This window comes from Ipomoea nil, unplaced genomic scaffold, assembly GCF_001879475.1.
Source record: "Ipomoea nil cultivar Tokyo-kokei standard unplaced genomic scaffold, Asagao_1.1 scaffold2280, whole genome shotgun sequence".
In the NCBI taxonomy this organism is placed as follows: domain Eukaryota; kingdom Viridiplantae; phylum Streptophyta; class Magnoliopsida; order Solanales; family Convolvulaceae; genus Ipomoea; species Ipomoea nil.
In genome coordinates this window covers 4,352,203-4,374,044 of record NW_017618708.1, presented here as the reverse complement: position 1 = coordinate 4,374,044, position 21,842 = coordinate 4,352,203, and the positions used below count along the sequence as shown (strand labels likewise).

The window sequence follows — 21,842 nt, the reverse complement described above, 5'->3', positions numbered from 1 at the left end:
CACGTGATAAGCATAACACTTTTTTAGTAAAAATGTAATATATTTCTATAAACTCATAAAAATATTATATTTTAATTAAAAATATTACATATTATATTTTAATTAAACCTCCCGCGGTGTAACACTCTCACATCAAACTTATTCAAAACTTAAGAGTTAAAATGGGTCAAATTAATAATAAGGTTTTCTATTCGTCCTTTGACTTACCAAAATACTTTGAAAACCTTGATTGATGTGCAGTTTTTTTTTTGTTTTTTGTTTTTTTTTGTTTTTTTTGTTTTGTTTTGTTTTTTAAAAAAAAAAAAAAAAAAAATTGTTACAAATACGCTAAAAAAAAATGTTCTTTCCGACACAAATAAGTTGTTAGATATGCCAAAAATTCCTAAATTTTTAGAAGTGTTTTATTTTCAGAACTTTTATAATACGGAGCATTATTTTTATTTTATATTTACATTTAACCTTTGAAGGAAAGAAATTTTATTTGTGCGCAATAAGCAAAGGTCTAGTCTCTGTGGTTCATGTTTAGTTGAGTTACCATGATTTACATTCTTCCAAATGATCAGTCAAGTCGGGGTGTGGGGCCCTTAGGGTTGAAGTTCAGCCTTTTGGAAGAAGGAAAGAAATTTTATACAGTAGTTTCAAAGAAATTAAATTATAATTGGTGTACAAGCTAAGTTTATTATTAGTGCATAATATGTTTTCAAAAAAAAAATTATTAGAGAATAATATTATCATTATTTTTTTTAGAACTCGTAACCTTTCATTACAATAATCATATTTTATCACTCGACCACGTGCATGAGGTTATTATTATTATTATTATTATTATTATTATTATTATTATTATTATTATTATTTTATTTTTTTGAAAAATCATCATCATTATTATTATTATTAGGGCCACACTTGTGTGATACCGTTTTACGAATTTTTATCCGTATTATCGGTCAGCTCGGATCGGATCAATATGGAAATATAATACTCCGTATTTATACTGAAAAATATAATACTCTGTACTAATTAGGAATAAAATATTTATTATAATGTAATACTTTTGAGGAAAAATATAATACTTTTTTTAATCTAAAAGTATTACATTTTTCATAAAAAAAAAAAAAATTATTGTTTTCTCTTATAAGTGATGTTGGCAAGTGTTTGTTACTTAGAGCTAATCACATTTTAGTCTCTCAATTGTTTCTCAATTGTCAATGTAATCCCTAGTTTTTAATTTCAACCAATTTGATCCTCGAATTGTTTAAAATTTCGTCAATTAGACCCTTTCAGGGACCAAAATGATAATTTCCACATTTTAAATTTTCGTCAATTTGGTCACTGAAAGTTTAATTGACAAAATTTTAAACAATTCGATAATCAAATCTATTGAAATTGAAAACTAGGGATTACATTGGAATTTGGAAAACAATTGAGGGACCAATATGTTTATTTTCCCTTGTTACTTATAAGGTAAAATGTAATACTTTTGAGATAAAATGTACGGAGTAATACTTTTAATTCAAAATTAAAAAATATTACACTTTTCTTCTAAAATATTACACTTTTCCTTATAAATAATAAACATTTTATTCAGCGTTCTACTACATGTACTCCCAAATCTTACTCCTTTAAATTTACTTCCTGATGTGGCAGGTTCTGATAGGTTATTTTTCTTCATGTGGGTCCCTAAAAAAGTGTCTACATCAAAATTTTGAGTGTAGAGTACAATTTGTGAGTATAGAATGTGAGTACATATAGTAATTTCCTTTTATTCATGATTAGTACTCCTTTTGTCCCATTTTGTTTGTTTGGTTCAGTTAACGAAGCTTGAGTGAAGTTATTTTTAATTCAAATTTTCATAATATTAAGTTTAGTATTAGTATATAAAATTCATATATTTAGAAACTACATTAAAAGTATTATTAAACACAAAAAGTCAAATTTAAAAATAATTAAAAATTACTAAAAAAAATATGCAATGAAGAAAAAGTTGATTTGACCAATGAATAGTAAAAATAACAGTAAAATGGGACATAATGAGTATTACATTTTCTAGTATAATATTACATTTTCATATTAATTCGACCCGTCTCACGAACAAGAATTCGTGTGACGGTCTCACATAAATTTTTACCTTATTATTATTATTATTATTATTATTATTATTATGAGTTACCAGGAACCCACAACTACTATTCTAAGGCATGAACTGGGTAAACCTGGTTCGTTCATATATAATACCTCAAAAATCACACAAGAGAAAGTGTACTAGTTAGACATTGTGCAACGGACTCAACTGAAAACGTATTAACTAAAAATCAAACATGTACTCTTTTGGTATGGGAATAATACAACTTTTAACGTTGCATTTAATTACATTTAACAATCATAAAACTTTTAAGGTTGTGTTTATTCTATTATTTTTTTTCATTTGTATTTTCTCTTTTCTAATTTTAAAAATATGTTTATCATAATCAGCATCCGTTCTTCACCAAATGTAATGTTTGTAGTCCAATTTCCAGGGTCAGTAAAAGACAATCTGATAGGGCGTTGCGTTGTCGAAATATGGCCAATATTGTTGACTTGCAATGCGACCGATGACTTAATGTACACACAATCCAATTTCTTCAAGTCAACACAACCAACATCTCATATTCCTAATTTCCTACTATCAATCCTTTCCCTTTCCCCCACTTTGAAAATCAACCCACCAAACACCCACGTAATCGTCTCTGAATAAGATACATTGGATGCCATCCGATTCTAGTCAAGACCAGTTAACTTAGAAATTCCAAAGTTTTAAAAAATTTGGCTCTTTTGAGAGTTGCTAGTGGTTGACTTTCTCACATTGAGCCGATCAGTTATAAATAACCAAGATAATATGGGTGTTTAGTAAATAATTATTAGCTGATTGGGTTAGTGAGTTTAAGTAGTTGATAGCATTAGTTGATTGTAGAAAGATGTTTGGTAAATTAGCTGTTAACTGATAGCTGTTTATATGCAAAATGACTTTCTCAAAAAGTTGGTCAAAAAAACTATTTTGAACATATTTTTGAATTTTAGCATTTTGAAACAATAAGCTGTTACAAAAGCTAATTAATCAAACACTTATATTGAATGTTTAATCAAATCAAACAACTAATAGTGATCAAATAAATCAAAATTGATTGATAAGCTAATTGTGTTACTAAAACTAGTGCCAATAGGCTTTTGATTGCCGAAGAAAGTGTAATTTTTCTCATGGAATTTAGCACAAAAAGATGTTGAACAAAAAGTGAGGTGTTGATATTGGAAATGAACATATTGTATGTATTCTTATTTTTTTTATTCTTAATTTTATTCACACATACAAAATTTACATATAAATACTTGTATTGAAACCTACATGAAAAATAGTTTATCAGTATCCATCACATTAATGGGTAAAATTTAAGGAGTACGATTTATAAGTTCATGTAATAGAACTCTATTGGAAGTATGGAGGCTTCCCAGCCTATAATACATAAATCCATAGAAATAGACCCAAAGAGTCTTAAGGTAGATATAGTCACTACCATACAATTTTGTTGATAGAGTGGCACAGGAAATGGTGGACTTGTTCAAACACGTACTGCTTGTGGCTTATTGTTGTAGTTATAACATTTATTATTGTTGTAGTTATAATAATAATAATAAAAGGTATTATAGAAAGTGGCTTTTGTGGGGAGGAAGCTATTATATTGTGGTATGGGCTAAAAAGTTAGTACATGATTGACCAAGACTATAGATATGATGACAATCGTTATATCCTACACCACGGCGCACATAGCACTGTGCGCCACGCGCCTCTCAAAATGACGTCGTTTTGGGTAGTGTTGGAAGGCGCGGTAGAAAGTTGCTGAGATTATGTGTATTTGTTCATAACGTTATGTGTATTTGTTCACAACGTTATGTGTATTGGTTCATACAGTTATGTGTATTTTTTATACAATTATGTACTCCGTACATTCTTTTTATACAATTATGTACATCCGAATCAGAAAATTTGTGTATTATGTTAAGAGTTGATGTGTATTATGTTAAAAGTTTATGTTTATTATGTATTATGTTAGATTATGTGTATTATCTTTTAAAAAGAGTGTATATTTTGTTATATAATTATGTACATTCATGTATAACATTATGTGTATTCTAGTATAACATTATGTACATTCTTGAACAGCGGGTTTTTTTTTTAAAGAAAAAACTACTGCCAGGGGCGGGAAATTTCAAAAAAAAAAAAAAAAAAATTAAAACGACATCGTTTTGCATCTGGGCGCATAGTGCAACGCGCGCCGTGGTGTAGGATATAAATTGCCATAAGATGAAGTCTAAAGTCAGATTGAGCAGGCCAAGCCAGGATGATGGGCCTAAATTAAAGTCACTACCACTGATTTTCGAGCTAAGGCTGACTCACTCATGCAGCATGCAACTAGGGTGGATTTCATTTTCTCAATCTTTATTCATATGACCAAGTGAGATGTTTATGAGTCTTTCTCCATCTATTTTATGATTTGAATCCACCCGATTAATCTTTACTTATTTCGAGAAGTACGAGAGCTGGTTAGAGAGAATCATCACTTGTGAAAATTGAATTTGAATTATCTCAAAATTATTCTTATAAAGAAAACTCATTTACCACATGAACTTCCCCATTGGATTAAATTTCCACATTATTATAATTTATAAAATCATAACAAATAACAATTGCAACTTTATAAATGTCTTCTCAAATTAGTCATCTTTTTTTTTTTAAATATATTTTTTAGAAAGGGGATTCAATTTTGAAAATAGATTGAAATTGTATTAATGCATCACTAATAGTCGCGAATTGCAAATATAATGATATGATAATAACATATACTTTTAAAATTAATAAGGTATTGACTCCCCAGTAGAAGTAATCTATTGGCCTTCTTGATTTGAGTAGGTCAGTTATATATAATTTAGGTTGATTTAACTTATTGTGGTCATCTTTGGCCTACTAGGAATACAATGTGAGGTTTATCTCGTGTACACTCTCGATTAGTGATTACGTAATTCTCTCGTTGCTTACAAAAATAATACGGAGTAATATAATAAGGTATTGCATGATGTTGATAGTCTAAGAAACATTTCTTTAGAGTATTAGTTACATATGACCATATATAAGAAATTCCTTGAAGAGATTGTTGGGAAAACATTTAAAAAACCTTTTTTTGTTGTTCTACATTGCTTGTAGAACTCCCCTTTTCCACCTTTATAAGGCTTAATACCTTCTAAGAGGTTTGAAGAGTTATGGAGAGGAAATAAAGGGGAACCATGCGCGCCGCCGCCGCCCGCTCGGACGCGTGCGAGGTGTGATGTGGTCAACCTTTTGGTCTGCCACATTAATTTTGTTCCCTATTTTTACAGATCATTAAATACTCAAGTCCGCACACCCTCTCATAGCCTTGAATGCGCCCTTGATTTGCTCTCCCTTTGCGCTTATTTCGTGCGTCTTTGTGGCGGGAATGGAAGGGGCTGTTATATCTCATTACTATATAAACAGCCCCCCCTCCTCTTTGCTAGATACTCAATTCATTCTCTTCTTCCTTCTTTTAAGACTAAGCTCTGCGTACCGGTCTGTGTTTGCAAGTAGGAAGAATACAATACCCTGGTCGTTAAATGCTTTTAATACAGTGTTCTTGTTAACATGTCACATAATAATACCATTCCATTCTTCTCTAGCTCAGCTCGTATCCAGCCTACATTAAATAGCACATACGTGCGACATTGCTGCCAATTCCTAGGTGAGATTTCGCAACAGAGATATCTCAAGCCATTGAATACAGAGACGACACATACACCGTACCCCACGTCTTCATCATTTTCAAGAGCAATGCCCTTTAACGTTCGGAGCAACTTATTAAGCCTTTCAAGTTCCAAATGCTGCCTGAACTAAGGTGTGTTTGTGTAGTAGCCTTGGAAAAATTAGTTTAAAATAGTATTTACAGTGATTATTTTGAGTAATCATTTTGAGCATGGTTCATCTTTGATTTGGGTTGAGAGTTTTAATTTGATATATTATATTCAGATTCTCTTATATGCTTAAAATGAATAATGAGTAAACGATAAATTAATTCTCGAAGTGTTTTTATTGAGATGTGAAAAATTGTGTTTGTGAAGGCTTTTAAGTAGCTTTTATATATAATTTAACTTTTTAACACCTTATGTTAAGTAGAACGTAAAAGAAATTTCAACACCTCAAAATTCTTATTTTCTTTGCTTCGAAAACTCTCTCTATTCTTGAAATTATGTGCAAACACTTCGTTGAATATATATATATATATATATATATATATATATATATATATATATATATATATATATATATATAGTTAATTTCAGTATTGGTCCTCTGACTATCGTGATTTTTCATAATTGGTCCTCGACTTTTAATTTGGACAATTTAGACTCTTGACTATCAAAATATTTCTAATATTGGTCCTTCCGCTACAAGCTGGTTAATTGAACGTTAAACAGAGGGGTAAAATGGTCTTTTAACATTCTCTCCGTATAATACATTGTCGTTCTCCTCTCTATACGCCGCGGGGGCAGTGTTGTTCGCGACTCCACAAACAAACCACGCAATAACTCTTAAGAACTAGAACCTCAGAGATAGAAGGATAAGGGATGGAAGCTAGATGGAAAATGGATGAATGGATGAGATCAAACCTAAGAAACTTACTGTGTTTTCTTTTGGTTCTCTTGCAAAGCTTTGGGGAAGACAAGGTTTGGAATCAAGAGGCAAAGGTCTGATGTCTCTCTAATATATAGGGGCACTAAACCCTAGGAAACTCAACAATGATTGGTGGATGGCAAAATTGTCTTTTGGTTGATTCAAAAATATCAGACAAAGGAGGAAAGGCTTTTGGTCCACCTTGCAGCATGGACCATAGTCTAGAAAGGTGATTTTTAAATAGTTTGGTGTAAAAATAGATTTTTCCAAAGATGATTTCTAATCAAACACTTGGTTCAGGTTTCTCATATTTCTCCCGGTCTCACTTAGATTGGTTTTTCAGTTTAAAACTTGGTACGCGAAGTACTCGAAAGTTTAGGATTTTGGAATTAAAATAAGTTCCGGTGTTGAATTAATTTAAAATGTAACTCAAAATAATTTATTCAAACACCAATTTATCTCAAAAAATTTTTAATGGGGTGAAAATGGCTATTTTGAAATTTTTAAAAAATTGGATTTATAAAATTAAATTTTGGGTTGTCACACTACCGGCACGCGGTACATATGTCGTGCGGTATACCGGACCGGTACGGTACACGTTTACCGTTTCGGAACGGTTTACGATTGTTCAGTTCAGATGACTGTTGGGAAGATTAATTCAGTTATTACAGAATTAATTTCAAATTAATTCTAATTTTGAATTCCAGAATTAATCCTCATATTCAATGGTCAGTTTTAAAGATTTTGAACATGGGTTTGAATGCCTAAGTAAATGCTATTTACACCATCCTCTACTATATAAGAAGTAGTAGCAGCAGCAGATTTTCAACACACAGAAAACATAGTTTTCCAGCTCTTAAAACTCTCTGCTTCTACTCCTTCTTTGCCTACTGTGTTCTAAGCTTTGCTCTTGTTCGCCGGGTTCAAAGTTTGGGTGCTCAAACGTTGAACCGTAGCACGTTTTATCCTGGGAAACCTAGGCTACAACGCCCCTAGAACTTGTGGGAGGTAGCAAATAAGGTTTTAATAAAAAGAACGATTTGTTCAAACTCGTGCCAACCACTATCCAATATCATCCACCTTTTCCTTCCCAGTTTTCTGTCTTTTCCCATATAATAATAATCTTTTCGTAAGATTATTATTTTTGGGTTTCCCACCTTATTACCCAACAATATATATATATATATATATATATATATATATATATATATATATATTTCGGATACATATCGAATAATCTTTTATATATTTTCGTGTATATATATAAATATTATTTTGTGATATTAAATCAACTTTGGTTCATTATTTCCAACAAGTAATTGGTAATGGTAAAGAACAATTCTTAGTATCCATAATTGAGCGCGAGGATGCTGATCGGGTCAACTGAAAAACCCTCTTCCACCATATTGTCTATCAAAATTCACTTTGTTTTTTCCTCTCATTTGTCAAACAGTCTTCAAGCACTCCCATTTTTCATGCTTTGCACTATGACACCGTGTACCTTATATCTTATTGCAATTTGGCTCCAAACTTTTTCTCCACTTTTAGTTTGTAGCCTATCCCTCTCATCTTTACACCTTGGCTCCCTATACTTCTTCATTGGCGCACTTTAGACCTCAGCCTTTTAATATTTACACCTCAATCTTATAATTGCACTTTTTAGTAGGATGGACATTTCGGTTCGAGTTAACTTCCTAATTAAGAACTAAAATTTCTTAAGTGTTATGACTTATGATATTATCAAAATTTAATTTACACTTATTCCCAATAAAAATTAAAATTAAACTAAAAATTTATAAAACAAAACCGAGAAGATTAACCGAATAAAGCAACCTCCAGAAACTCGGGAAGGTTTTGATTGATTTAAATATTAGAATTTTTTGAAAACAAATATTATTATTATTATTATATTATTATTATTATTAATAAAAAATAAGTCAAAGATCTTTCCAGCTCAACATAAGATCAACCTTCCTGTCTAAAATAATTGAATCACGGAGAGTGCCAGACCAGATAAAACATGGTTCACGAATTCGGTTATAAATAAAATATTAAAATAATTTGAAATGACAAATTAATTGGACAAAGATTATAATAATGATTGAATGTGATAAATTATTATAAATAAATAAATAAAATAAAACCAAACCACACAATATTCGTTGTAATGAAAACTGAAAAGCCACATATTGTCTGAATTATTGTGGATCATGATCTGTATAATTATGTGGTCAAAGTAAGTTTTAAATGAAGTTGTTTTGATGTTAAAAAATCTCTTACTCTTGTGTTAGATTAATGGACATTTTAGAGTAAAATAATACATTTTATATATTAGAATAATAAAATTTTGAATGATAATGTGTTTTATGAGTTAAAATAATATATTAATTTTGGATAATCACGTAATAATGATTGCTTTGTAGATAAGTACGGGTTGTTTGTGCATTCAGTTTTTAAACTGCAAATAGAAGAGACGAGAAAAAAGTCAGTTCCGGCGAAAATGGAGGAGCGCCACCGCAGTAGCAGCGGCAGCAAATGGATAGCGGCGGTGGCGAGCATATGGATTCAGTGCAGCTGCGGCGCATCCTACGCCTTCGGTATCTACTCCCCTGTCCTCAAATCCTCCCAGGAATACGATCAATCCACCCTTGACACCGTATCCGTCTTCAAGGACATCGGCGCCAACGCCGGCATTCTCTCCGGCCTCCTCTACTCCGCCGTCTGCAATTCCGGCTCCCCGCGCAGGGGTCCCTGGTTGGTCCACCTCGCCGGAGCCCTCCAGTGCTTCATTGGCTATTTCTTCATATGGCTCGCCGTCGTCGGCACCATCCCGCGCCCGCCCGTCCCGGTTATGTCCCTCTTCATGTTCATCGCCGCTCATGCGCAGACATTTTTCAATACCGCAAATGTTGTTACAGTTGTACAGAATTTCCCGGACTACAGCGGCACCGTCGTGGGAATCATGAAGGTAAAAGACAATTCCCCATTTTCACCATTCTTTTTTCTAAATTTTTCTCGGTGAATTTAATTATTTTGTTCAATTCCCTGATAAACGGTTAATTTTTGGATCCACGAAACAATTTAATTTTTCTCGGTAGGTATATATGTTTTTGTGTTTTCCACTGTAAATTATTGCTTGAAGCAATTTTATGGTATCGTAACTATTATTGCTAGTTGGTTAGTGAAATAGACTTGTTAGTCATGATTCATGAATATTGTTTGGTTGTTTTCTGTGGTTTAAATTAAATGGCCATATTTTTCTTGGTTGAAAATCTTCCAAAGTGGTTGTCCTGTTTTGAGCTGAAAATCCATTTATAAAACTGAATCTTAGTTGGTGCTATTTTCTTATAAACTAAAGTATGATAGGATTAAGCATCTTCTTAATATAAGTTTGCCCACCTAAAAACGTATACTTTAAAAGACGTAACAGAGTGGAAGAGGTGACCCATCAAGCTGAGTCATTAGCTTAATCAGATACTCATTCAGATTATTGTTGCCATAAAGCCAGGTCATTGTATGCAGACAGTAGGAAGAATCCAAAGTTTAGGTTAATTGAATACAAGAGTGTTAATAAAATAAAATAAGAGAGAATATATGGGTTTATAAGGACATGGGTTAGATGAGCTGATTGGTTGGATTCAATCTTTTAGCGTGGTTTGGCTCATGTGCATTATAGCCCAATTGAGTGACTCTAGCTTATTTTTAGATTATAACGTGGTATTAGAGCATGTTCGGTCCACTTTGGATTCACTCGGTTATAGGTACCGGTGGCGTCCAACCTTTTGTAACTTGGTGGCTGAGCTTTCGTTTCAGAGAAGCAAACTTTTGTATGATTGTTTGGTCCGGATAAGAAATGCTTGTCTTTTGTATGATTGTTTGCTCCGGATAAGAAATGCTTGTTTTTCAAAGTGACCGACATTTCATTCTGGCTTAAGTAAGAACAGTACTTTGTATAGTTGCTGTTTTCCTGTCCAGGTGCATAGAGTTTTGGCTTTCTATACTTAAATCCCTGCTATCACCAAGTTTATTGGCTTTCTATACTTTATAGGAAAAAAAATATGCTGTCACTTTTTTTTTTTTTTTTTTGAAATAAATATGGGGCACTTTTTTGTTTGTTGCCGGTTTGATTATTATACTTCTTCTTGTTGCCAATTACTGTATATGTAGTAATTTTCGATTCATTATTTATCACTACTTGAAGAAAAATGACAAATGATATGTGAACTATAATATCTTCTATGCTCTTTCTTGGCCAGGGCTTTCTTGGCTTGAGTGGAGCAATACTAATACAAGTGTCTCAGACATTATTCAACAACAACCCAAGAGCATTTATTTTGATGCTTTCATTATTGCCAACTCTAACTAGCCTTCTGCTCATGTGCTTGGTGAGAGTCCATCAGACACCTCCTGGCAATGATGAGAGGCATTTGAATAAGTTCTTGATTATTTCATTGATTGCTGCAACATATCTTCTGTCTTTAAGGCTCTTGGAGGACATCTTCATCTTCCCACAATGGGTATTAATTCTTACATTTGTAGTGCTCTTTGTTCTACTATTTTCACCTCTTGGCATTGCCGTCGAAGCCCAAAAAGAAAGCTCATGGGGTACAACTAATGCAACAACTCCATTGTTAAATGAACCTGAGAAATTGGCAGCAGGAAATTTCATGGATGTTAAAGAAGTGCCCACCGATACAATAAAACGCAAGGGCAGCTCTATGCCACAGGCTGTAGAAGAAATTAATCTATTGCAAGCCATGGGCACCATCAACTTCTGGCTGTTGTTTGTTGCTATGGTATGTGGAATGGGCTCAGGACTTGCCACAATAAATAACATCAGCCAGATAGGAGAATCACTTGGCTACACAACACTGCAGAGAAGTACATTAGTTTCACTATGGAGTATTTGGAATTTTCTTGGTCGTCTTGGAGCAGGATATCTCTCGGACATTTTTCTGCTGAGAAGAGGTTGCCCAAGGCCAGTTTTCATCGTTCTCACACTAGCAGCCATGACTGCTGGCCATATCACCATTGCCTCTGGTTTCCCTTTAAATTTATACGTGGGTTCCCTAGTAGTTGGCATTTGCTATGGTTCGCAATGGTCATTGATGCCTACCATAACCAAAGAGATATTCGGAGTTCTGCATATGGGTACTATATTCAATACAATCGCCATAGCCAGTCCTGTTGGGTCATATCTACTGTCTGTCAGAGTAATTGGGTATATATATGATAAAGAGGCATCAGGAACTGGGAATTCTTGCTATGGGACTAAATGCTTCATGTTATCCTATTTTATATTGGCATCAGTAAGCCTGTTTGGTTGTCTAGTTTCTTTGGCATTGTTAATCAGGACAAGAAGGTTTTACTCCCAAGCATTGCTGAGATGAACATTACAGAATGCTCCACAACACTTGAAAGAGGTTATAAGACATTTTGTACTATGTATCCATTATTATTTTTTTTTGTTTATGTGTGTTATGCTTGGGCTTGTGGTACAAGATTTGCTACATCACAAGTTCATGGGTTGTTGCCTGTTGATAATGTTTGTCACAAACAAATGAATTTCAGAAGAAATATATATATATATATATATATATATATATATCCGCTTTTACTTTTTCACTGGACACCCCCTCCACCTGGGTGGTTGAAAACTTGATGAAGATGATGTCTAAGTTGATGTGGATACATTGCATTTTAATTGGAAAAGACAGTAATAAACAAGCTTAATATTTTTGCCAATCAGCTTTAAAGAAAATTGTACTCTACTGAATATCAAGTCAGGCAATCAAATAAACTTTCCAGAAAATATTTATGGGCTCAAAGGCATTTGATATTCTGCTTGGAGCATTTTATTCTGGTTCTCAAGGCAAACAGACAAGGTGAGACCTATTTTACACAGCATTCAACTCAATTGTTTCATCTGGATTTCTAGTTTCTTGTTTTTCTTCCAACTTGTCTTCCTTTATTGCCTCATTGTCTTCTAATTCTTCTTTGCCTTTGTCTGATCTCTGTTTTTCTTTGGCTCGTTCAAGAGTTTGAACCAGATTCTGGAGGCATCTCTCTGCAACTTCCTTGCGCGATTTGGGCATGAGGTTCTCAGCAACATCTGCAGGTGTGATCCTAGTCTCCTTCATTAACAATTCGATTGATTCAAACAAGGGATGTGATTCCAATCCCAGGTAGCTCCTTGCGAGCACTTTAAATCCCTCAAAACTACAATAAGATAGCTCGATATGTTTGTCCATTCTTCCCCTTCTTGTTAGTGCTGGATCCAGCTTATCAACATAGTTAGTAGTGAACACAATTATTCTCTCTCCACTGCAGGCAGACCATAGACCATCTATGAAATTCAGTAGTCCTGAAAGAGTGACTCTGCTTGAACTGTCTTCAGTGTCTTTGGAGAAAGCTTCTTTCTTGCTCTTTTCAGTGCCCCCTTCTGCTTTCTTCTCTAAAATTTTCTTTCTTTTGCCAGTAAGATCAATTGAGCAGTCAATGTCCTCAATCACGATTATTGATTTACTAGTTGTCTCTGCCAATAGCCGCCTCAGATCTGTGTTGTCCCTCACAGAAGTTAGCTCGAGATCATAGATATCATAATTCAGTAAGTTTGCCATTGAAGCAATCATAGTCGATTTCCCAGTTCCTGGGGGGCCATAGAGTAGATAGCCCCGCTTCCATGCTTTGCCAATTCTTTCATAAAACTCCCTGCCCTCTCTGAAAGTAATCAAATCTTCCACTATCTCCTGCTTCCTCTCTCGATCCATTGCCAGCTTCTCGAAGCTAGCTGGATGATCAAACACGATATGGCTCCACGTCGTCTTGCTGTGGCTATTCGTGTAAAGCTTTTGCTTCTTGTATCGTGTTTGAATCTCTTTCCCCGTCCTTACTACATGGTCCAAGTAGGGCCCCGTGATCATCTCCCGATGTTTCTTATGGAAAATTAGCTTGTAATATCTCTTATCTATCTCGGGATAGTGTTCCCTTTGACGCGCCTCAATTTTCCCAGAAATCCACTGCACTTTTGCCCCATGGAACTCATCATTAACTTTCTCATTCTCATCCATGCTCAACACCAGCTTGTCTGCACCCGTAATCATCTCGGCTTTCAGTCTCTTGGCTTCTTTCACTGAATTGGCACTGAGATAAGCCTCCACTGCTGCATATGCATCATGAGGCTTCAGATTCCGGCTCATGTACTCGTTGATCGAGATTTGAACGTACGGATTGAAAAAGACCCTGAGCTTGCGCGTCCATCTTTCCAGGACGCGAAGCAGCTCGGGCGGGAGGTGTCGCCTAATCATGTCCCACATGAAGAGGAAGCTGGCAATCGCGGTGCCAGCGCTTCCCCAGCTCTGCAGCATCGCCATCGCCGCTATCATGGTTACTATCTCTCTCACTCTACCCTCATAGACAAATGAATGAATTGAAGCCCACTTTACTTTGTGGTGTGGAGGAAGGAATTCATATTTAGTTTTGCTTCTGCTTTTGTTTGATTGCTGACAGGTTTCCAACAACAGTGCAAAGCTACTTTTTTGGTCGGCTTTGTGGACTTTAATAGGTAATTTGCACTTTCTTCTTTGTTGTTGTACGTAGGAAATGACGCTGCAAATGCCATAGTGACACTTCCATTTACATCCACATAACTTCTTTATATTTACGTACTGATACTGATGTCATAGGGGTGGATGGAAAGGTGGGCACCCCCTTCCTCTTACTATATATATATATAGGGGAAGGGGGTGGTGTAGTTGACACCCCCTCCCATTATACTCTATATATAGGGGAGGTGAGCATGTAGGTAGTTGCCCCTCCACCACTCCCCTTACTCTATATATATATAGGAGGGGTGGGGTGGGTCCACCCCTTTATATATAGATCTTTTATATATAGGAGGGGTGGGTGGGTTGCCTCCACCGCCACCCCTTTATAATAGGGGAGGGGGGCATTGGGGGTAATGGCCCCCCTCCACCCCCCCTCTTACTCTACCCTTAAATCTTTTATATATAGGAGGGGTGGGTGGGTTGCCTCCACCGCCACCCCTTCCCTTTATATAGGGGAGGGGGCATTGTGGGTAGTGACTCCCCTCCCACCCCCCCCCCCCCTTCTTACTCTACCCTTAAAATCTTTTATATATAGGAGGGGTGGGTTACCTCCACCGCCACCCCTTTATATATAGGGGAGGGGGATATTGGGGGTAATGCCGTAATGGTCCCCCTCCATCCCCTTCTTACTCTATCCTAGTACCCTTAAATCTTTTATATATATATATATATATATATATATATATATATATATATATATATATATATATATATATATATATATATATATATATATATCAAGGTTGCAGTAGGCGCTAGTCGGGCGGCCGGGCAGCGCCTAGCGCCTAAGTGGTCTAGGCGGCGCCTAGGCGGATTCTAGGCGGCGCTAGGCGGGCACAAAAAAAATTAAAAAAAATAGTGACAGACTTGTAGTTCGACAATTTTAATGAGGTTGTTTTCAACGTTCACTCAAATAACACATCTAAATAAATGAAATAATGATAATTTATAAGTCATAATGTCATAATAATATTAAAATCAATAATTAATGAAAGACGACATCGGTCAAAATCAGACAAAATCGATCAAAATCGGTCAAAACGGTCAAAATCGGACGAAATCGGTCGACTCGGTCGAGTTGGCCGAGTTGACCGACTCGGCCGAGTTTGACCGCCCAGGCCGCCTAGCGGCCGCCCAGGCCGCCGACCGAGTTTTGGCCGCCTATAGGCCAAAACTCCAAGGCAAGTGGCCGCCTAGCGCCTAGGCGGGCGCCTAGGCGGCTAGGCGGCCGAGTTTTACAACACTGATATATATATATATATTGTCATTGTTTTAGTCAAGATAAACTGAATTTTTAAAAAAAATGTGCAATGGATGGTATAACAATATGCACTGAAAGATAACAATACACATTACAAGGCATAAAGATGTACAATCAAAGTAATTATGATACAAAACAGGGGAGTTATTCATCTTCAGTATTATTCATAAATTTTTTGTACATTTTGATTTGTTCAACTCACAAATTTCATTAGAAATTTAGTTATTGAAAAGACAAAATTAAATCATCCAAGGCAAAAGATATAATAAACAATGTTTTGCTAGTATGTCAATTTAATGTCATTTACTAATTTGTATGTTGGTCTTTAATTTCTGATCAATTATCAATACATGATCTTCAACACAAATCATAAACGAGCTTTGCATGAGGAGAATGAAAACGTAAAACAGAACGTGTTCGAGAAATTTGCAATGGTAAAAATTTTGTATTGGAAGGCACAATAATGTGCACTGAAAAGCATAACAATGTGTACTACAAGACACAACAATGTGCACTAAAGGGAGAAACTATGCTCTAAAAGAGATAAAAATATGCATTCAAAGAAGAAAAAAGTGCTATGGGAGAAGGAAAAAAACGCACCAAAAGACAAAAGAATATGAAGTTAAGGAAAATGATGCTTTTTCTTCCTTAATTATGTACTTATAATACTTTTTCTTCTTGAATTATGTGCTTATAATACTTTTTCTCCCTGAATTATTCATGTATCCATATTAGCCCCTCAATTATTTTAAAAGTGATGAGTTTCTCCTTGATATATTAAATGGACATTTTTACTCTTAAAATACATATTCATTTATTTTCTTTCTAACAAATTATTATTTATATATAGGGATGACCACGATTCGGTTCGAACTGAATCGAGCATTGTAATAAGCGAATCGAAAGGTTCTGATTATGATTAAGAGCATCCGCATCAGTTGGGGAGAATGGGGGATAATGTAAGAGTGATTAGGAAAGAGAATGTGGGAGGGGAGAGAAAAAAAAAAAAGAGAAAAGTGATTTTAAAAAAAAAAATAAATGAATAAATAATAAATAAATAAAATAAAGACTGGTCAGGCGCAGGCGCATGTAATGCACGTGCCTGTGTGGCACTTGGCTGTGCGCAAACGCGCATAACATCTGTTTCTTTCTTCTTTTTTTTTTTTTTGTGACATTATTTTGTGTTTTGCAGGACAAATATATTCTCAAATAACTACACCTCACATTTGTTATTAACCCCACCCAACATAATTGTTTTGATATTAACCCTAAATAAACTACAGATGTGAATGCTCTAAGAACCGGTGGGTAATTTGCACTTTCTTCTTTGTTGTTGTATGAAAAAAAGAAAAGAGGAAATGATGCTGCAAATGCCATCTTTATTAATTATGAGTTGTCATCTGTAGACTGCAGGTGTGATCCTAGTCTTCATTGACAACCTATAAACCTAAAAGTTGAGTGTGATGCCCCAATTTCATGTTGTCTTTATTTATAAAGTTTGTTCCATTGGTTAGGATTACGTGGATTGCGTCCAACTTTGATGCTAACAACTATCTACAATCTGTCCGGAAAATGGCGAATCTGAATGGTCGGTTTTGTGGGACTGTTGTTTTATACGATTTTAGAAAAATTGAATAATTAAGTTGCGGAAAAAGTGTTAAAGTAGTCTTTAAGTTAATAAACAAATGTAATTCTTTAAGTTAATAAACTAATGTAATTAGGTTGTTGGATATATGTTGGTAAAAATTCAATAATAATTTTACGAAAAAAGATTATTATTTTATAAAAATATTGAAAAGGAAAGGATGAACGGATACGGTGTAGGTTTGGGTTGATGGTTAGCACGAATTGAGCGAAACACTCTTTAATTTTCTTAAAATTTTATTTGCTATCTCCCACAAGTGTTAGGAGTGTTATAGCCTAGGTTTCTTATGATAAAACGTACTACAGTTCAATAGTTTGAGCACCCAAACAAAGAACCCTACGAACTAGAGTAAAGCTTAGAACACAATTGGCTAGAAAAGAGTAGAAGCAGGATTTTGAGAGCTGAAAAATATGACTTCGTTGTTGTTTTTTGTGCTTGTAAAAACTGCTGCTCTACTATCAACTTATATAGGAAAATGTGGTGTGAATAGCATTCATTCTTGGCATTTAAACACAAGTTTAGAACCTGTTTGTAACATTCAAAACTGACTATTGGACATGGGGATTAATTCTAGAATTCAAAATTGAAATTAATCTAAAATTAATTCCGTAACAGCTGAATTAATCCTCTCAACAGTCAATTGAACTATATAGTCACGTACCATTCCGGAAACAGTAGACCTGTACCACTGTACCACAGCGGAACGTACCTCATGAAGGTTCACCGCTGAGTGGACGTACCACTCCGGAAGACTTCTTCAGTAGCTATTGGAATTTATTTTTTTTTTTGAAAAGTTGGCATAACATAGCCGGCAAGACTGGCCAATTTCCGAATGACATTCGTTCCCGCAGGCGTATACGAGCCAAGCCTGAATCAACCCTTTTCAGTAGAGCTGTCAAAACGGGCTTAGCCCGCCCGCCTAACCCGCAGACTTTGGCAAGGTAGGCTTGGCGGGCCGGCGGGCCCGCCAAGTTATATATATATATATATATATATATATATATATATAATGTATAGTTAACTATAATTACTGTATTAGTATATATAATTAATAGTGTATTAGTATTTAATTTTGATTTACAGTTTACAATTTTACATATATAAATTAGTGTATAGTTTAACTGTAATCTGTACGTTATTAGTATATATAATTAGTGTATTAGTATTCTTTTAATACTTAGCTTTGGTTTACAGTTTACATATATAAAATTATAAATTAGTGTATTAGTTAACTGTAATTAGTGAATTAGTATATATAATTAGTGTTTTAGTGTACTAGTATTATAGTAACTAGTATTTGCGTCCGTGCATCAAATATTATATAGTGCAATTGAAGATATGGTTGGACCGTTTATGTGTTTTTATGTTATTAATTGCTCAAATTAATAGCTAATATGTAGATGTACGCACGCGGTCCTGTAACTTTGGAGATTTTATTAATCATTGTTCAGTATTTTTATAAATTAGGCAAATGTGCTCGTTCTCTAGCAACTCAGTTATAAAAATGAATTGATATCCTAATTTATTTGTATGAAAAATATATTTTTTGTCTAGATATATAGCAATTTTGCCATATTGAAACCTCTTTGTAGACAACATTGGTAGTAACAACACAATCTTGTCCATCTTTGTCTAGAGCTAACACCTTTAATTTAGTCCAAAAGGTTGAGTGACTTGGGTGAAAATATAAAATGGTAGAATTTCAGTCAATTAGTGATCTTTTTTATTTTCAGTCAATTAGTAATATCAGATTCATTTTGAGCCAATTATTCTTTTTTTTTTCCAGTCAATTAGTCAATTAGAATATTAGATGCATTGATATTTTTACCTAATTTTCGTTCCATTTTTAATTTATGATGTAGAATATTTTTATTGAAATATTTTTGTTCTCTTTTTAATTTACTTTTACTATTGTTTAAAATATGCATTTACTATTGATGATGTAGAATATTATTATTGAAATATTTCTGTCCAATTTTTAATTTTCGTTCTATTTTTTAATTAAAATACAATATTCTGTCAATTTCTTTTTTCATTTTAGTCAATTATGAATCATTTTTTATTTGCAGTCAATTATTAATGTTCATTTCCTTTTATAATTTCAGTCAATTAGTAATATCAGATTTATTTTTAAAAAATTATTCTTTTTTATTTTCAGTCAATTAGAATATCAGATGTAGTGATAATTTTACCTATCCGAACCATTTTTAATTGATGATGTAAAATATTATTATTGAAATATTTCCATTTCATTTTAATTTCTGTTTCATTGTTTAAAATTGTGAAAGATTTTATGATATAATTTTGATTTGATTTATTCTATTGTGTAATATTATTGTGAAAAATTAAAATGAAATCTGACAATTTTTCTTTTCCATTTTAGTCAATTATAGATCATTTTTTATTTTCAGTCAATTATTAATATTCATTTTCTTTTCCAATTAACCTAATTTCTGTTTCTTTTTTCATTTTTAATTTTCAGTCAATTATTAATATTTATTTATTTTCTAATTTACCTAATTTTTGTTCCATTTTTAATTGATAATGATGTAAAGAATTATTGTGAAATATTTCTGTTCATTTTTTAATTTACCTTTACTATTTACTATTGTTTGGGCGGGAAATCAAGTAAATAGAATTTTATTTTTAATTATAGTATAGATTTTCTAGCAATCCAAACACTCCCTTATATCCCATCAAAAAAACGGATAAAGAAAAGTCACTTCATTAAGGAAATTAAAACTAATTAAAGTAAATCTATTCATGCTATATTTATTTGTAACTATATATTAATTCCATTTTGAAATCATTGGTTCACATATTTGAATTATTTATTTGTTCTTTAATTATTATAAACATAAATGATATTGTACTAATTAATTTATGATATTTATCAAATTATATTTTTAAAAATATAGTGTTTTACCCGTGCGTTGCAGGTAGAATATAATAATATAGTTGGACTTTTATATATTTGGTCAAGTATCTATTTTCATAACATACATAATTAAAATTTAAATTGTATATAGTTAATATAATCTCTAATCGTTTTCAAAAAATATATATATAATATCTAATCATGTACATATTTAGATAAATTTATTAAAAAAAATCACATAATTAAGTTGATTTATTTCTAATTGTATTTCATATATATTATAATTCTAAAAATATGAATACTAACTAAGAATTGTACTTAGAAATCAATAAAAAAACATGTAAATTCTAAATTTTGTATGAATAAATGTAAACTCTAATCGGACGCATTTCCTTATATGATTGTATAATACATTGTATATACACATAATAATAATAATAATAATAATAATAATAATAATAATAATAATAATAATAATAATCTTAAAAACTATAAAAAATACTTACATTTTCATGAGTGCAACACCAAGATATGATTCCATATAGAGAACAGGAAGAAGAGGAAACCGTGCAAAAGGAAAAAATATGATTTCCAAACTCACCAATCTATTGTATTTATAGGTAGAAAATATGAGAATTATAAACTTGTATAATTTTTCAAAAAGTAAAGGTGTAATTATATACTAGGGAAAATGACACTTTTTCCCCCTATGTTATATGCTTATAGCATTTTTTCCCCCTGAGTTATTCATGCATCCACATTTGCCCACTCAATTATTATAAAAGTGGCGGTTTTTCCCCCTGATAATATTAAATAGACATTTTTACCCTTAAAATACATATTTTATTTATTTCTCTTGTTCAACAAATTATTGTTTATACGTAGGGATGGCCACGGTTCGGTTCGAACTGAACCGAACACTATAGCAATCAAATAAAAAAAAATTCGGTTATGATTCATAACATAACCCAATATTTGGGTTTCCGTTTATTAAAATTGTGAAGTGGAAAAAAATAGATTCTGAACCGTGAACCAGAGGTTCAAATCGGAACAACTACTAGCAATAGCTTAAAATTAGAATTATAATATTTGCAAATAGTGTATGTTTTTTTCGCATTTATATTGACTCTCACATATAAGTATATATAATCGCGATTTGATTTTTATTTTGAATCGTTGTTTCACAATTTCGGATCCAATTTGAATTGTTGGTTCAAACATTATTTTAAAATTTTATTTTTTTATTTTTAAAGTATTCTAAATTCAACAATTAATGTATTTTATTTTTTCAAATTGTGGTTATAATTTGTTGGAGAAGTAAAATAAAGAAAATATTTATTTTAAGGGTAAATATGTCCATTTAATATATCAGGGGGGGGAAATTGCCACTTAAATAATATAAGGGGAAAAAGTGCTATAAGTATATAACACAGGGGGAAAAAGTGCCATTTTCCCTATATACTATTACCAATTAATAAATTTTAATTAATTTCCATTTTACATTTGCAAATTATGATTTCCAAACTCACCAATCCATTATATTTATAGGTAGAAAATATGAGAATTATAAACTTGTATAATTTTTCAAAATGGAAAGATGTAATTATATAATATTACCAATTAATAAATTTTAATTAATTTCTATTTTACATTTGCTTACCAAATAAGTTTTACTACAAAAGTTTGTGCGGGAAAATGAAATAGGAGGATTTTTGTTTATATATAGATATAGATTAGTA

The 21,842-nt window shown here is 32.8% G+C and overlaps 2 protein-coding genes across 2 annotated transcripts; one reads left to right on the top strand and one right to left on the bottom strand.

The window, feature by feature from the left end:
- Nucleotides 1-9,161: 9,161 nt before the first annotated feature.
- On the top strand, nucleotides 9,162-12,293 carry LOC109150903 (protein NUCLEAR FUSION DEFECTIVE 4-like). Its single transcript, XM_019298902.1, has 2 exons — nucleotides 9,162-9,680; nucleotides 10,969-12,293. Exons 1-2 carry the CDS (start codon nucleotides 9,213-9,215, stop codon nucleotides 12,100-12,102), a joined length of 1,602 nt encoding a protein of 533 aa, XP_019154447.1. The 5' UTR covers nucleotides 9,162-9,212; the 3' UTR covers nucleotides 12,103-12,293.
- Nucleotides 12,294-12,462: 169 nt separating this feature from the next.
- On the bottom strand, nucleotides 12,463-14,401 carry LOC109150904 (AAA-ATPase At3g28510-like). The gene has a single exon (XM_019298903.1). It carries the CDS (start codon nucleotides 14,095-14,097, stop codon nucleotides 12,610-12,612), a length of 1,488 nt encoding a protein of 495 aa, XP_019154448.1. The 5' UTR covers nucleotides 14,098-14,401; the 3' UTR covers nucleotides 12,463-12,609.
- Between the last annotated feature and the right edge of the window lie 7,441 nt (nucleotides 14,402-21,842).

Bases quoted from the DNA above. Each gene is read 5' to 3' on its own strand.
- LOC109150903 (XM_019298902.1), top strand. From the start codon at position 9,213: ATGGAGGAGCGCCACCGCAGTAGCAGCGGCAGCAAATGGATAGCGGCG. The intron at 9,681-10,968 runs GTAAAAGACAAT...TTTCTTGGCCAG, and splicing joins CCGTCGTGGGAATCATGAAG to GGCTTTCTTGGCTTGAGTGG.
- LOC109150904 (XM_019298903.1), bottom strand. From the start codon at position 14,097: ATGATAGCGGCGATGGCGATGCTGCAGAGCTGGGGAAGCGCTGGCACC.